The 15389-nt window shown below is 49.8% G+C and overlaps 1 protein-coding gene across 5 annotated transcripts in view; it reads right to left on the reverse strand.

The window, feature by feature from the left end:
* CFAP54 (cilia and flagella associated protein 54) overlaps positions 1–15389 on the reverse strand; it is a 2603731-nt gene that overhangs the window by 2095587 nt on the left and 492755 nt on the right. For all 5 annotated transcript variants that reach the window (XR_013608312.1, XR_013608313.1, XM_078677994.1 and 2 more), the window contains exon 16: positions 14684–14757. Coding sequence is in view for 3 of the 5 variants with exons in the window: in XM_078677994.1 (XP_078534120.1) it covers positions 14684–14757 (74 nt within the window). In the remaining 2 variants the exon portion in view is untranslated. The remainder of the gene's footprint in view (positions 1–14683; positions 14758–15389) is intronic.

Below are 15389 nucleotides of genomic sequence, written 5' to 3' on the forward strand. Positions count from 1 at the left end.
TAAAAAGCCTCAATGGACATTTGTGTAGAGGCTCGAAAGGAGCACCCACCAAAAAGGTCAAGACCAGATTCAAGTCCCACTGAGGCACAATAAAAGGGACAGGAGGAAACTTATTAATAAGGCCCTTTAAGAACCTTAAAACCACAGGTGACTTAAAAAGAGAAGGCTGGTCAGGCAAACAGAGAAAAGCTGACAGCGCAGAAAGATAGCCCTTCACTGTAGCAACGGCAAGACCCTGTTGCGCCAGAGAAAGGGCAAACTGGAGAACGTGAGACAAACGGGCCTTCAAAGGATCAATAGACCTTTCCCCACACCACGAGACAAATTTCGCCCATCTATAAGAATAGATGGACTTAGTGGAGTCATGCCTGGCTGACAAGATGACATCCACAACGTCAGGCGGGAGGGAAAAGGAAATCAGGTTGCCCCGCTCAATCTCCAGGCATGAAGGTGCAATGTCTGGAGGTGGGGGTGTAGAACCTGCCCCTCCATCTGAGAGAGGAGGTCTGCCCTGTGAGGGAGACGGAGCGGCGGGTGAGAGGAGAGGTGGAGAAGATCTGTATACCACACCCTTCTTGGCCAATCTGGGGCGACCAATATGACTTGGGCCCGGTCTAGGCGAATCTTCCTCAGAACCCGAGGAATCAAGGGTATGGGGGGAAACGCGTAAAGGAGTTGACCTTTCCAACTCAACTGAAACGCGTCCCCCAAGGCTCCTTGCATCGGATACTGGAGACTGCAGAAAGACAGGCAGTGCGCATTCTCGTGAGTGGCGAACAGGTCCACCCGAGGAGTCCCCCACATCTGAAAGATGTCGTGAACAACCTCCGGGTGAAGCCTCCACTCGTGGTCGGCAGAGAACTGCCGACTGAGACTGTCTGCACGAACGTTCAACACCCCAGCCAGATGATTTGCCATTAGACAAATCTGATGGTCCTGAGCCCAGGACCAGAGACGCAGAGCCTCTCTGCAGAGACACTGCGACCCCACTCCTCCCTGCTTGTTGATGTACCACATCGCGGTCGTGTTGTCCGTTAGGACCTGAACAGACTGACCGCGAAGGGAAGGGAGGAAGGCCTTGAGCGCCAAACGTATCACCCGCAATTCTAGAAGGTTGATGTGAAGCAACCTTTCCTCTGGAGACCAAAGGCCCTTGACCTCCAGATCCCCCAGATGAGCACCCCACCCGAGAGTGGATGCATCCGATATCACCGTGGCCACCGATGGGGGAAGTTGAAAAGGCTTTCCTTGGGACAGATTGCCTTCCACGCCCCACCAAGACAGATCCGCTGCAGCTTCTCTGGAGATCCTCACTGACTCCCTGAGATCTCCGTTGTGCTGATACCACTGCTTGCGGAGGCACCACTGGAGCGCCCTCATGTGCCAGCGTGCATGGTTGACCAACAGAATGCATGAAGCCATCAGACCGAGCAGGCGAAGGACCTTCAGGACTGGAACGACCGCTCCATTGTAAAATAAAGGAATCATCTCCCGTATGTCGCGAATCCTTTGAGGGGGAGGGAATGCACACGACATACGGTTGTGTCCAGTACTGCACCTATGAACAGGTTGCGCTGGGAGGGCACCAGGTGAGACTTGGGTACATTTATTGAAAAACCCAACCTGTACAACAACTGGGTTGTCTCCTGCAGATGATGAAGCACAATCTCTGACGACTCCGCTTTGATCAGCCAATCGTCCAGATATGGGAATACCGGAATCCCCGATCTTCTGAGATGCGCCGCCACCACTGCCATCACCTTGGTGAAGACCCGAGGTGCAGTAGTAAGTCCAAACGGAAGGACCGCAAACTGGTAGTGTTGTGACCCAACCGTAAAACCGAGATACCTCCTGTGCGACTTCAGGATTGGGATGTGAAAGTACGCATCCTGCAAGTCGAGTGACACCATCCAGTCTTCTTCCAGCAGAGCTTGAAGAACCTGAGCAAGGGTGAGCATCTTGAATTTCTCCTGCTTCAGATAAAAATTCAAGATCCTGAGATCCAGGATCGGACGAAGCCTGCCATCCTTCTTGGGAATCAGGAAATACCGGGAGTAGCATCCCTAACCCCTTTCCTGCTCTGGAACCACCTCTATCGCACCTTTTCTCAAAAGTGTTTGGACTTCCTCCTGTAGGAGTAACAGATGTTCCTCTGAGCAATATCCCTGGCAAGGAGGGTAATTGGGAGGGAATTCCCGAAAGGGAAGGGCATACCCATTTTCTACGAGATTGAGAACCCAAAGATCTGATGTAACCGATTCCCAATCTCGTAGAAAGTAGGTAAGCCGACCCCCCACTGGACCCACATGATCCTGAATGGCGGATCTAGGGCTGCTTTTCTGTGGCTGGGGGGTTGGAGGAGGTGGAGGAGGAAGAGACCTGACGACCTCGAGGACGTGATCTCTGTTTCCCTCTGTAAGACCTATACAAGGTATTCTGCTGCTGCTGTTGTTGCTGCTGCTGCTGAGCGGGTCTATACGACCGAAAGGAAGAGCGACCAAACCCTCTAAACTTTCTGGTCGTAGAACCCCTGACCTGAAGGCCAAGAGATCTAGCAGTTGCCCTGCTGTCCTTGAATCTCTCCAAGGCCGTGTCTGCCTTCTTCCCAAAAAGCCCCTCGCCATCGAAAGGCAAATCCAATAATGCAGACTGCACATCAGCTGAAAAGTCAGATGACTTCAACCAGGCTGAACGCCTCGTGGCAACCGCCGTGCCCATGATCCTTGCCACAGAATCTGTTGTATCAAGTCCACTTTGGATGACCTGACGAGCCGCTGCCTGAGTGTCAGATAAAGCCTCTTCAAAGTCCTTTCTACTAGCCTCAGGAACCTTAGGGACCAAAGAACTTATAGAGTCCATAAGAGCATGGATGTATCTTCCCATGAGGCAAGTGGCGTTAGAAGACTTCAAAGCCATGCTGGACGAAGAAAAAATCTTCTTCGCGACCTGATCTTGTTTCTTGGCCTCTTTGTCGCCAGGCACCTGCGGAAAAGCCCCAACAGACTTCTTAGAGCAAGCGGCCTGAATTACATAACTTTCAGGGGAAGGATGCGAAGATAAGAAAGCAGGATCCTCAGGAGCCACTCTATACCTCCTAGCCACACTTTTTGCAACCGCAGGAGCAGAAAAAGGCTTTTTCCAAACTTCCATTATAGGATCCTTTAAGGCATCGTTAAATAGGAGCAAAGGTTCTACTGACGAACTAGGAGAATGGAGAACCTCTGTCAACAAATTCGATTTAAACTCGACAGAGGGCAAAGTCAGACCTAAAAGTCCTGCTGCCTTCTTCATGACAACATGATAAGGTTGAACATCTCTGGAGGGAGCATCAGGTCCAGAAGGCAAAGACCACTCCGGAGAAAACTCAAGACCACTAGCATCCGCCAGGTCTTCGAAACAATCCCCTTCCAGTTCACCTTCCTCCACCTCAGAAGATGAATCATTAACTCTCTGCTCCTCCAGAAGTCGTTGAGCCTCTCTACGAGATCTCATTTTGACTCGAAGTGCAGTCGAATCCAACGCCGAATTCGACGGCGCCGGAGCCGACTTCGGAATCGAATCCGAGGGCTTGGAAGGCTGCCCCATAGAATCCAAGGGAGTCGGTGACGCCGGGACCGGAGTCGTCGACTTCGGCCGAGCCGGCGTCGACACCGGCGTCGACCTCGGTGGAGCTTGGTACTGCCACAACGGAGTCGGAGCCGGCATATACGGCATGAAGGGTGCCGGAGCATATGAGTGTGGAACACCCAAATTGAAAGCCATTGGACCCATGGGACCCGAAGGTGCTCCAGAGGGGTACCACGACCTCGAGAAAACACCATACATCGCGTTTAAAAACGCAGAAGAGTCCTGACCTGGAGTCGGGAATGGTGGATGCTCAGGCTGACCTCGAGGTACATTAGAATCTGTTTCCTCAACAGGATTCGAAGCCCCTTCCTCAACAGGAACTCCATCGGTGTCTTCCGGAGCCGGAGATGGAGCCGGAGACGGAGCCGGAGACGGAGTCGGAGTCGGATCTGGAACTGGAGTCGGAGAATGGACCACCGACTCCGAAGGTGAAGCCTCACCTACCGACTCATGAGGAGGAATCACTTTCGACTTCATCCTTTTGGGAGACTTTAATCTGGAATGATGACGTGATCCGTGTCTCCTCTTCTTATGCTTCTTGTGGGAACCGGAAGCATGACCGGATGATGACTTCGAGGCCGACGCCTCTCGAGACCTTGACCTGGATCTCGACCTCGACTTCTTCGGATGCTTTGAGGATCTTTTAACCTTACTTGCTTTAAGTTTGGCAACAAGAAGTTTAGATTCCCTCTCACGAAGAGCCTACGGATTCATCTTTTGACAAGATGAACAATCATCGACGTCATGATCCGAGCTTAAACACCAGATACAGTCTTGGTGAGGGTCCGTAACGGACATCATCTTCCCGCATTCTCTGCAAGGCTTAAAACCGGTCTTCTTTGTCGACATGACAATATCTGAGAATTGGAGAATCGAAGAAACGAAGTAACAATGTACTAAGGCTACAGAGAATCCCGAAACCGTTAGCGTCGATGATGCGGAAAAAAGGGGACTGATGTCATCACGCCGGCGTGGGCCTATTATAGGCATCGGTGACGTCAGCGGAGTCGCGAGCGAGGTCGTGTCTCTATGACGTCAGGAGTCCACGTCGGCGCGAGGCTACGAAAAAAGAATTTCCGAATGTTGCTGACGCAAGGGGTATTCACAAGGTGAGGAATCCACACGGCAGATGTATCTATCAGAAACTGCTTTTTGAATGATCCGAAGCAGAACCATGGGAACTTTTACCGTACTACCTACCCACTAGCCCTCCCCGCTCTACTCCTCTCCACTTTCCTGCTACTGACTTCTGCCCTCACCTGTCCTGGCCCTTAGTCCCCACCCTGTTTATCTGTGAATTTTCCCTCGTCATTTGAGATCTAGCTATTTTGTCTGATGCCCGATGGAACTACCTGGTTTAGCTATAGGGGAGACAGATCGGACATTCCCTCCTTGGACGTCACCTACCCAGTCGGTCTTTAGCCAGACTTCCTTTCGTCTCTCCTGTAATCTCTTCCCTCATCCTCCCTCTATTTATGTCTCTCCTTCTCTCCTCTCTAAATGTATTGAGACTGAACTATTTTGTCTGATGCCCGATGGAGCTACCTGGTTTAGCTATAGGGGAGATGGGCCGTGGACTCCCTCCTTGGTCGTCACCTACCCAGTCGGCCTTTAGACAGACTTCATTTCGCTCTCCTTGTTGTCTCTTCCCCTATCCTCCCTTTCTCACCTTCCCTGCCCCCTCCCCTCTACGCTCCATTATTTTGCCCTCCATGTTCTTTAAATGTTTTCCCATTGAGACCTAGCTATTTGGCCAATGCCCGGTGGAGCTACCTGATAGCTATACAGGAGATGGGTTTTGGGACTTCCCCCTCGACCGTCACCTACCCAGCCGGACTTTGGGCAGACTTTCCTTCGTCTTTCTGCTGTATCTCCCTCCTACCCCTTTGCCCTTACCCCCTTACCCTCTACACTTCACTTATCTCATCTTCTATGCTCTTGTAAATGTTTGTCTAGCAACTGATGTAATTTGGAACTGATGTAATCTTGTAATTTTGTGGAACCTCATGTAAAGCGCTCTGATACCTCCGGGTCTAGCCAGCACTATATAAAACTCTTAAAATAAATAAATAAAATAAAATAAATAAAAATGGTACAACATTCTCCCTAGGTGCGGAATGAGAGGTGTACAAGGCTGTGGGCAGAAGTCACTGTACTGAGGCAGGGGTAGAGGTTCGGACAACATTTGAGAGGGAATTGATGGCAACGGAGCATACCCTTGGGCAGTTGGAGGAAGAGGTTGTCACCAATCCAGACTGCAATGCACAATACTTACTATAAAACTATGTACACCAAGTGGAGCAATTAAAGGCCTTTAGTTATAGAGAATATCTGGCATGGTAGCACGCAGAGGCTGACCGGTCTGGGTGAGTACTAGTACGGCTTAAGGGCTCGGATCAGAGAGGGGGGATCACTATGTAAATCCAAGACGCTCAGGGGGCCTCAAGCATTCGCAATGTGATCTACACAGAGTGTTACTTGACCACAATCAGTCCCTATACGGAAAGGGCTGCTAGTCCTAGATGATGTCATTGATGCCTTCATCTCTAGATGCGAGCTTCCACTAACCATAAATGAGCAAAGAGATAACCTAGGGGAGCCTATCACAGAGCAGGAGTTTAGAGCCGCTATGGACAGCTTGGCAACGAACAACACCCTGGAACTAGACAGGCTTCCAGACAAAAGTTATAAGACCTATGCCATCCTACTTGCCCCTCGCCTCACCAAATTATTTGTGGTGATGAAAGAGGAGGGTCTACTGCCTCCAACTCTGAGAGAGATGTAATTCACAAAATCAGACAGGTATCCCATGGATGAGGCCTCCTACCACCCATTATCCATGCTCAATCCAGATAACAAATTTAATTTAATTTAATTTAAAGGAGTTTGTAAAGCGCCTGGTGACGCCTCCCGGCGTGTCCCCGCGCTGTGGAGAGAGCATATTAGAAGGAAAGAGAGAGCGCAATCACAAAGTAAAGAGGCAAGTTTTCAACTTCTTTCTAAAAGAGGACTCATTAATCTCTAGCCTGGTATCCAGAGGCAGGAGGTTCCAGTGCCTAGCCGCTAAAGTGCGGAATGATCTACCTCCCATTCTAGCTTTTTTGGGGCAGGCAGTTCTGAGCAGACCTATTCCTTTGGATCTGAGTGGTCTGTTGGGTTCATACAAGGATGCCAGATCCGACATATAGGCCGGTGCTCTGTGATGGATTATCCTATGGCACCATAGCATAGCTTTAAAAACTATCCTCTTACTAATAGGTAGCCAATGGAGGGCTGCCAGAGAGGGTCGTGAGGGGGCTCTGCGGGGAAGCCTTAACACCAGGCGTGCTGCCGAATTTTGTAGAACCTGTAGTTTCTTGATGTTTTTCTCCGATGTACCCAGGAGCAGTACATTCCCGTAATCAATGCGGGAAGTTATTAATGCCTGCATCATGGTACGTCTGGAGTTAAGAGGTAACAGGTCAAGGGTGCGATTGAGCGTTTTCATTACCCCAAAGCATTTGCCTACAGTTTTCTTTATGTGGCTATCAAAGGACAGCTTGTTGTCAACCCAGACGCCTAGATTCTTCGCCTCTCGGTTAGGAGGAGGCAGAGGACCCAAGCAACTGGGCCACCATTCTGCTGTCCATTTGGCCTCATTGCCTCCAATGATGAGGACCTCCGTTTTTGTACCGTTCAGTTTTAAACAATGCTCTGTCATCCAAGTGGCCAGCTTAGTCATGCAGGCATTAAAGTTATAAGCTTCCATGGACGGGGCTTGGGTCAGAGATATAAAAAGTTGCGTATCGTCGGCGTAAGAGACAGGCTCCACGCCGAACGATTGCACCACCTCTGCCAGGGGGGCCATGTACAGATTGAACAGGGTGGGACTCAGGGCCGAGCCCTGAGGTACCCCCTGTTCAAGCAGCACCCTATCTGAGAGGGAAGTCCCTCTTTGGACTTGAAAGCTCCTATTGATCAAAAATGCTTTCAGCCATCCCAGTGCCTTATTAGTGACTCCAGCTTTGTTTAGACACTGTAGCAAGATGGAGTGTGCTACAGTGTCAAACGCTGCACTGAGATCGAGCATGATGAGGGCCATAGTCTTGCCCCCGTCTGCTCCCTCTCGTAAGGTTTCCGTGGCCCTCAGGAGAGCTGTCTCCGTAGAGAAACCAGATCTGAAACCCGACTGGGACTTATGGAAGACATTATGGGCCTCAAGGTGTTCCATGAGTTGATTGTTGGCAATTTTCTCAGCTAGCTTAGCCACATAAGGTAGCAAGGATATTGGCCGGAGGTTATCCATTGTGTCTTGGCTGATATTCGGCTTTTTTTTAATCGGTAACACTACTGCCTGTTTCCATTCCGCCGGCAAACAAGCAGTGAAGAAGGAGATCTGCAGTAAGTGTCTGAAGTGAGGTTCTAATGCAGGGAAAGCTTCAGCTAAAATTTTAGGAGGCGCCGGGTCTCGGGGAGACCCCGATTTGATTTTATTGCACAATTTAGACAGGACTTCATAAGGGGGAACTTCAAAAGATTTTAGGCACTCAGGTGTATTTACACGGTTGTCATTTTCAGTAAAGTCCGTGGCCGGCTCTGGCTGATTGGAGAAACTTGTATAGATTTTATTAATTTTGCCTGAAAAGTATTGTGCAATTTTATTACAAGATTCCACAGAATCATTTTGGGCGGAGGAAGTCACATCCACTATAGATATTTCTTTATATATCTGAAACAGTTCCCTAGAGGAGTTGCCTGCTTCCATGATACGAGTATGATAGTGTTCTGCCTTGGCCAGACGTACTGATTTATAGTATTCTCTCTGTGCTGCTTTATACTGCATTTTAGTATCTGCACAGAAGTTCTGGCGCCAAGCTCTCTCAAGTTTTTTACATGCCGTCTTCAAAGTTTGCAGTGCTTGGCCAAACCAGGGAGCAGCTTTTTTTGATCTCCTGGCATTGGTCAGGGTGCGACTGGGGGCAGTAATGTCAAGAGCCTTAGTGACGATATTATTTAAGTTCTTGTTAGCTGCCTCACAGTCGTCCCCTTTAGGAGGGCCTTCGTCCTGGGCAATTTGAATGAAAGAATCTAATGAAAAGTTCTTCCATTTTCTGCGTTTATATCGCAGGGATTGATGTCGGAAATGCTCGGTTTTGTCAAGTTGAACCGTGATGGGGATGATATAATGATCCGACCAGGGTATGGGTATAGGATCTGAGGTGTAAACTCCCTGCCAGTTCCCAAAGATGGGGTCTAATAAATGCCCTAATTGATGTGACGGTTCTTTGTTTTTTATTTCGAGCTGTACCGAAAGAAGTTCCATTCGAATATCAGTAGCGTCCTTGTCTAAGGGATCTTCAAAATGAGCATTGAGATCTCCTAGCACTAATACTCTGGATTTCCTAAGTGCTAAATGAGTAATAGCTTCCATTAGGGTAGACGTGAAGTCATACAGTCTACCAGGTGGTCGATATATCAAGATGCCTGATATAGAATGGTTGGGACCGGTGTTGATTGTAAACGATCCGGCTTCACTGTGATCAACCTGTATGTACGATAGGGAGCAGACTAGAGGGGCTTTCGTAGCTATGGCAATGCCGCCTCCTCTACCGTCTTTCCTATCCAATCTAGAAAGGGAGTAGCCATGGGGCATGGCCTGGATAATGTCCGGGTCTGAGTAATCATCTAGCCAGGTTTCCGTCAGGAAAAGGATGTTAAGGTTTTGGTCCTCAAGTAGATGGAAAATTCTAGGGCATGCTTGCGTAGAGATCTACAATTAAGTAAAGCTGCTTTGATGGTAGGACCCGTACTAGTGGCTGGAACTTGCAAGATGGGTTCAAAGCTGCACCTCATACATTTTGTTAGCGACTGGGCAGGCATGGAGTGTTTACAAGCGGCAAGCGTGTCAGGTTGTAGTGCAAGCAAAGCATGTCTGCCATACCTTATGGTAGTTTGAGTCGATATGCCAGGGTCCATAGCCCCGCGCCCCGTCCGGCCGCGGACGGGCGCAGACGGGCTGGACTTTGGCTCGACTTCGGCGCGCTTCCGGCGCGCCCGCTGCACGCGTCCGCTGCGCGGTCGCTGCCCCAAGCACATTTATGCTGGAGGGAGGGGTCGTTAGAGCGCTGACCTCTGCTCCCTGAGCCCGGATGTGCAAGGCTCCTCCTCGCCCTCCGCATCAAACGCCCATGATTGGACGCGGCGGACCGGGGCGGGAGTAGGAGAGAAACTAAGCAGACAAGGTAAATGCAATGATTCACAGTAAATGTGTCCGATTAACCCACACTGAACGTTTTTAAAAAGATAGCCTCAATTGCTACATTAAAAACTTTCGCTATTACAACAGCGCGAGCAGTGCAGTAAAAAGCAGTTGTGAGCGCTGAGTGAATGGAGGCTGCCTCTGCCACCGGCAACACTCTTCTCCACAGCGCGCACCTGTTTCTGCTGACCTAAATAAACTTTTCGCCTTCAGCGTCACTAGAGCGCTGACCTCTGCTCCCTGAGCCCGGATGTGCAAGGCTCCTCCTCGCCCTCCGCATCAAACGCCCATGATTGGACGCGGCGGACCGGGGCGGGAGTAGGAGAGAAACTAAGCAGACAAGGTAAATGCAATGATTCACAGTAAATGTGTCCGATTAACCCACACTGAACGTTTTTAAAAAGATAGCCTCAATTGCTACATTAAAAACTTTCGCTATTACAACAGCGCGAGCAGTGCAGTAAAAAGCAGTTGTGAGCGCTGAGTGAATGGATGCTGCCTCTGCCACCGGCAACACTCTTCTCCACAGCGCGCACCTGTTTCTGCTGACCTAAATAAACTTTTCGCCTTCAGCGTCACTAGAGCGCTGACCTCTGCTCCCTGAGCCTGGATGTGCAAGGCTCCTCCTCGCCCTCCGCATCAAACGCCCATGATTGGACGCGGCGGACCGGGGCGGGAGTAGGAGAGAAACTAAGCAGACAAGGTAAATGCAATGATTCACAGTAAATGTGTCCGATTAACCCACACTGAACGTTTTTAAAAAGATAGCCTCAATTGCTACATTAAAAACGTTCGCTATTACAACAGCGCGAGCAGTGCAGTAAAAAGCAGTTGTGAGCGCTGAGTGAATGGAGGCTGCCTCTGCCACCGGCAACACTCTTCTCCACAGCGCGCACCTGTTTCTGCTGACCTAAATAAACTTTTGAGCAAGGTGCTGGTTAATCGGGCTCCTGACAATTATGCCCCTGCTGGTCCATTCAGGCCAATGTGGGTGTATACCAGGCCGCAGCACCTCGAATAATATCTGCATCTTATAGGAAAGCCCTGTGGAATCCCGGCAGTCAGCCATCGTATGATCTATAGATTTGGGAATATCTTGTTATTAGAATCTAGGATAATGATGACGATCTTCAGAAGGGCAATCTGGGGCTGGCGTTATGCTCCCTGAAAGGGAACATGGAATCAGTCAATCAATCAAAAACATTTGTAGAGCACGCTAATTCACCTGTGAGGGTCTCAAGGCACTGAAGAGAGGGGGGCGCTACTGCTAGAATAACCAGGTCTTGAGGTGTTTCCTGAATGTGAGATAGTCCTGGGTCAGTAGTAGGTGTGCGGGGAGGGAGTTCCATGTCTTCGCTGCCAGGTAGGAGAACGATCTTCCTCCGGTGGTGGTTCTGCGAATCCAAGGGACGGTGGCGAGGGCGAGGCTGGTGGAGCGGAGCTGGCGGGTGGGGGTGTAGAACGAGAGGCGGTTGTTGAGGTATTCGGGGCCCATGTCGTGGAGTGCTTTGTGTGCGTGGGTGAGGAGCCTGAACGTGATCCTCTTGCTGACGGGGAGCCAGTGCAGGTCTCTCAGGTGGGCGGATATATGGCTGTGGGGAGGGATGTCGAGGATGAGTCGTGCGGAGGTGTTCTGTATGCGCTGAAGGCGTTTCTGAAGTTTGGCTGTGGTTCCTGCGTATAGGGCGTTCCCGTAGTCCAGTCGGCTGGTGACGAGGGCCTGGGTGACCGTCTTTCTGGTTTTGGTGGGGATCCACCAGAAGATCTTTCGGAGCATGCGCAGGGTGTTAAAACACGAGGATGAGATTGCGTTGACTTGCTTGGTCATCGTGAGGGAGGAGTCCAGGATGAATCCCAGGTTGCGTGCATGGTCCGTGGGTGTCGGTGCGGTTCCCAGCGTCGTGGGCCACCAGGAGTCGTCCCAGGCGGATGGGGATTGTCCGAGGATGAGGACCTCCGTCTTGTCCGAGTTGAGCTTCAGACGGCTGTGCATCATCCATTCTGCGACATCTTTCATTCCGTCCTGGAAGTTGGCTTTGGTGGTGAGAGGGTCTATGGTGAGGGAGAGTATCAGTTGGGTGTCGTCTGCGTAGGAGATGATGTTAATGTTGTGTTTGCGTGCGATGGTGGGGAGGGGGCTCATGTAGCTATTGAAGAGGGTTGGGCTGAGTGACGAGCCCTGGGGTACGCCGCAGATGTTCTTGGTGGCCTCGGAGCAGAAGGGAGGCGGACTCTCTGGGTTCTGTCGGAGAGGAACGATGTGATCCAGTCCAGGGCCTGGACCCCAGTGTTGTAGAGGCGGGTTATTAGGGTGCGGTGGCAGACGGTGTCAAGGCTGTGGAGAGGTCCAGGAGTAAGAGAGCGGCTGTCTCTCCGTTGTCCATCAGGGTCCTGATGTCATCGGTGGCTGCGATGAGGGCGGTCTCGGTGCTGTGGTTGGCTCATATCCGGACTGGGATGGGTCGAGCGAGTTGTTTTCTTCGAGGAATGCAGTCAGCTGTTTATTGACGGTTTTCTTGATGACTTTAGCCGGGAAGGGGAGGAGGGAGATGGGGCGGAAGTTCTTGAGGTCTTTGGGGTCTGCTGTTGGTTTCTTCAGAAGGGCGTTGATTTCTACGTGTTTCCAGCTTCCAGGGAAGGTGGCTGACGTGAGGGAGCTGTTAATGACGTTCCGGAGGTGGGGTGCGATGATGCTGTCCGCTTTGTTGAAGATATGATGAGGGCTTGGGTCGGAGGGGGAGCCGGAGTGGATGGTGTTCATGATGCGGGTGGTGTCTTCAGTGCTGATGGGGGTCCATGCACTGAGGCTGGTGTTGGGGGTCACTGGTTTGGTGGCTGGAGGCGGAGTCAGGGGTCCGAAGCTGTCGTGTATATCTGCGATCTTGTGGTGGAAGAACGCGGCGAGGGAGTTGCAGAGGTCTTGTGGCGCTGGGGTTTGAGAGCTCTTTGACAATGCTGAAGGGTTCCTTGCTGTTGTGGGAGTTGTCCAGCGGCTCTTTGAACGATGTCCTTTTGGTAGTGCCGATCATCTGGTGGTATTCGCGGGTGGCGGTCTTGAGGGTTGTCATGTTTTCTGATGTCCGTTTGTGGCGCCAAGCTTTTTCGAGGGTTCGGCATGATTTCTTAGCGATTTTGAGGGCGTCTGTGAACCATGAGGTTTTTCTGTTGCTAATCTTGCCTGCGGGTTTCTTCAGTGGGGCGAGGTCGTCAGCGCAGTTGGTGATCCACTGTGCGAGATTGTCTGCTGCGTCGTTGGTGTCAGGGGTGTTGACAGGTGGGTTCTGGCTCAGCGATGTGGTCAGCTGGTCTGTGGAGACTTTGCTCCAGCATCTGCGGGGGATCTGTAGCGTGTGGTGGAGGGGTGTGGTCTTTTTGAAGGTGAAGTGGATGCAGTTTTGGTCGGTCCAGTGTAGTCTGGCGGAGTGGCTGAAGGAGACGTGGTTGTGGCGGAGAAGATGGGGTCGAGCGTGTGGCCAACGAGGTGGGTGGGCATGTCCACCAGTTGCTTGAGTCCGAGGTTGGCGAGGTTGTCGAGCAGGGTGGTGGTGTTGTTGTCGTCGTTGTTTTTCTCCAGGTGGAAGTTCAGGTCCCCTAAGAAGATGTACTCTGGTGAGGCTAGGGCGTGCGGGCTGATGAAGTCGGCGATGGTGTTGCTAAATTGTGTCCGTGGGCCCGGGGGTCTGTAGATGAGCGTTCCTCTGAGGGTGGTCTGGGGGTCGGTGTGGATATGGAAGTGTAGGTGTTCGGCGGCGGTGAGTATGTCTTCAGTGTTGGTCGTGAGGTTGATGGTGTTCCTGTAGATGATGGCGATTCCTCCTCCCATTTTGTTGACGCAGTCCTTCCGGATGATTTTGTAGCCGTCCGGGATGGCTATGGCGATGTCGGGGGGCGAGGAGGCGTTCATCCAGCTTTCCGTGAGGAAGGCGACGTCTGGTGCTGTTGTATCAAGGAGTTCGCAGAGTTCAACGGCGTGTTTGTGGACGGAGCGGGTGTTGAGGAGGATGCACTTGACGTGTTTGTTGTTGTTGTTGCTGTGTTCGGTGGGCGGGGTGCCAAAGCTTAAAGGCTGACTGCTCACGCCAGAACCATTAGTTTTGCAGGGTGCTTGTTGAACCTGTTATTAGATTTGTTATTGTCACTGTCCTTTCTTCCCACGGAGAGAGAGCATTCTCAGAAAGTGTTGGGCGCGAGTTGCCTGTCGAACATTTGTCGTCTTCCAAAATGTGCTGCCTTGCCCTTATTTATATCTGGCCAATGAGTTGCAGTATCATGGATGAACGTCTCAATAATAGGCCATATTACGCCTAGTTGTCTGATTTATAAACAACACCTGGTGTGTTACTGGTAAGTCCGCTTATTGCATTCTAATATATTAAACTGCTTACTTTAAAATTTTTATGGATTTAAAATGTCACTATAAATATGCATTTTGCACCAGCTTGCTTTGGGTAAATATTCTTCTGCATGCTCTTAAGGGAAGTAGGAATGTTACTCATTTGGTCTGTTTTGCAATTTCCGGAGTAAAAGCATAAAACAAAATCACAAATGTAGATCTGCCACTTAATTAAGTTTTACATAATTATTTTACACGTCAAACCATGTAGTCAGTTGATAAATGATATAAGCAAATGAAGTTCAAACAAAAGTATTTGTCACAATTTATAGTTTTGCATATGGTTTAGACAGCACTGAAATAAAGTTAAAAAATCCAAACATTCAATTAATAAATACAATAAAGTAAAAAAATAACAAAGTAACTGCTTCAAGTGCACTTTCTAATATTGAAGGTTGAATAACCCATGTTTATGCATGTCATACCTTTAAAAATAATGATGTACTATGGTTCCCAGTTTGTACGGATGAATCAAAATCAGGGTGTTCCCTTACTTTATCTAGAAAAAGAGTGAGAGAGAAAACACATCAACTATGATCTGGAAGGCAGTCTTCTCTGGCCTTACTTTTCAGGCAAGATACCATGGAAAGACACTACATCAAATGGAACGCCAATATAGACAACGGATTATCTGGTTTACTGAACAGGATGATTTAAACAAAGCCTAGCGGGAAGCAAGTTGCCCATGTTTGGTCTTATGGCTTCAGTTAATGGGTATTGACTGTGTTTTCATTTAACAAACTGTTAAACTGCGCAATGCTTTCACAATATTTGGAGGGCAACCTAATTTCCTTGTTCACATTGAACTTTCCAACTCGAATTGCATGCATCTGTAATCACTCTTGTTTTCAATTACTTTCCAGGTTTCATTTTTCAATTAATTTCCAGACGTTGGTGTCTTTTTCCATAAAGTTCTTTTTATTAGGTATCCAATTCCGTCACACTTAAAACAGACCCAGCCAACGCTTTTCATCCCTTATAGGGAGTTCATCAGAGCATTTCAAGCAGCCTTTCGGCGTGTGTGTCCTAGTCCTGTCTGATTGATCAGACAGGACTAGGACACACACGCCTAGTGATTACAGATACATGCAATTCAAATTGGAAAGCCTAATGTGAATAAGGAAATTAGGT

This window comes from Lissotriton helveticus, chromosome 1_1 (assembly GCF_964261635.1).
Source record: "Lissotriton helveticus chromosome 1_1, aLisHel1.1, whole genome shotgun sequence".
NCBI classification, from domain to species: domain Eukaryota; kingdom Metazoa; phylum Chordata; class Amphibia; order Caudata; family Salamandridae; genus Lissotriton; species Lissotriton helveticus.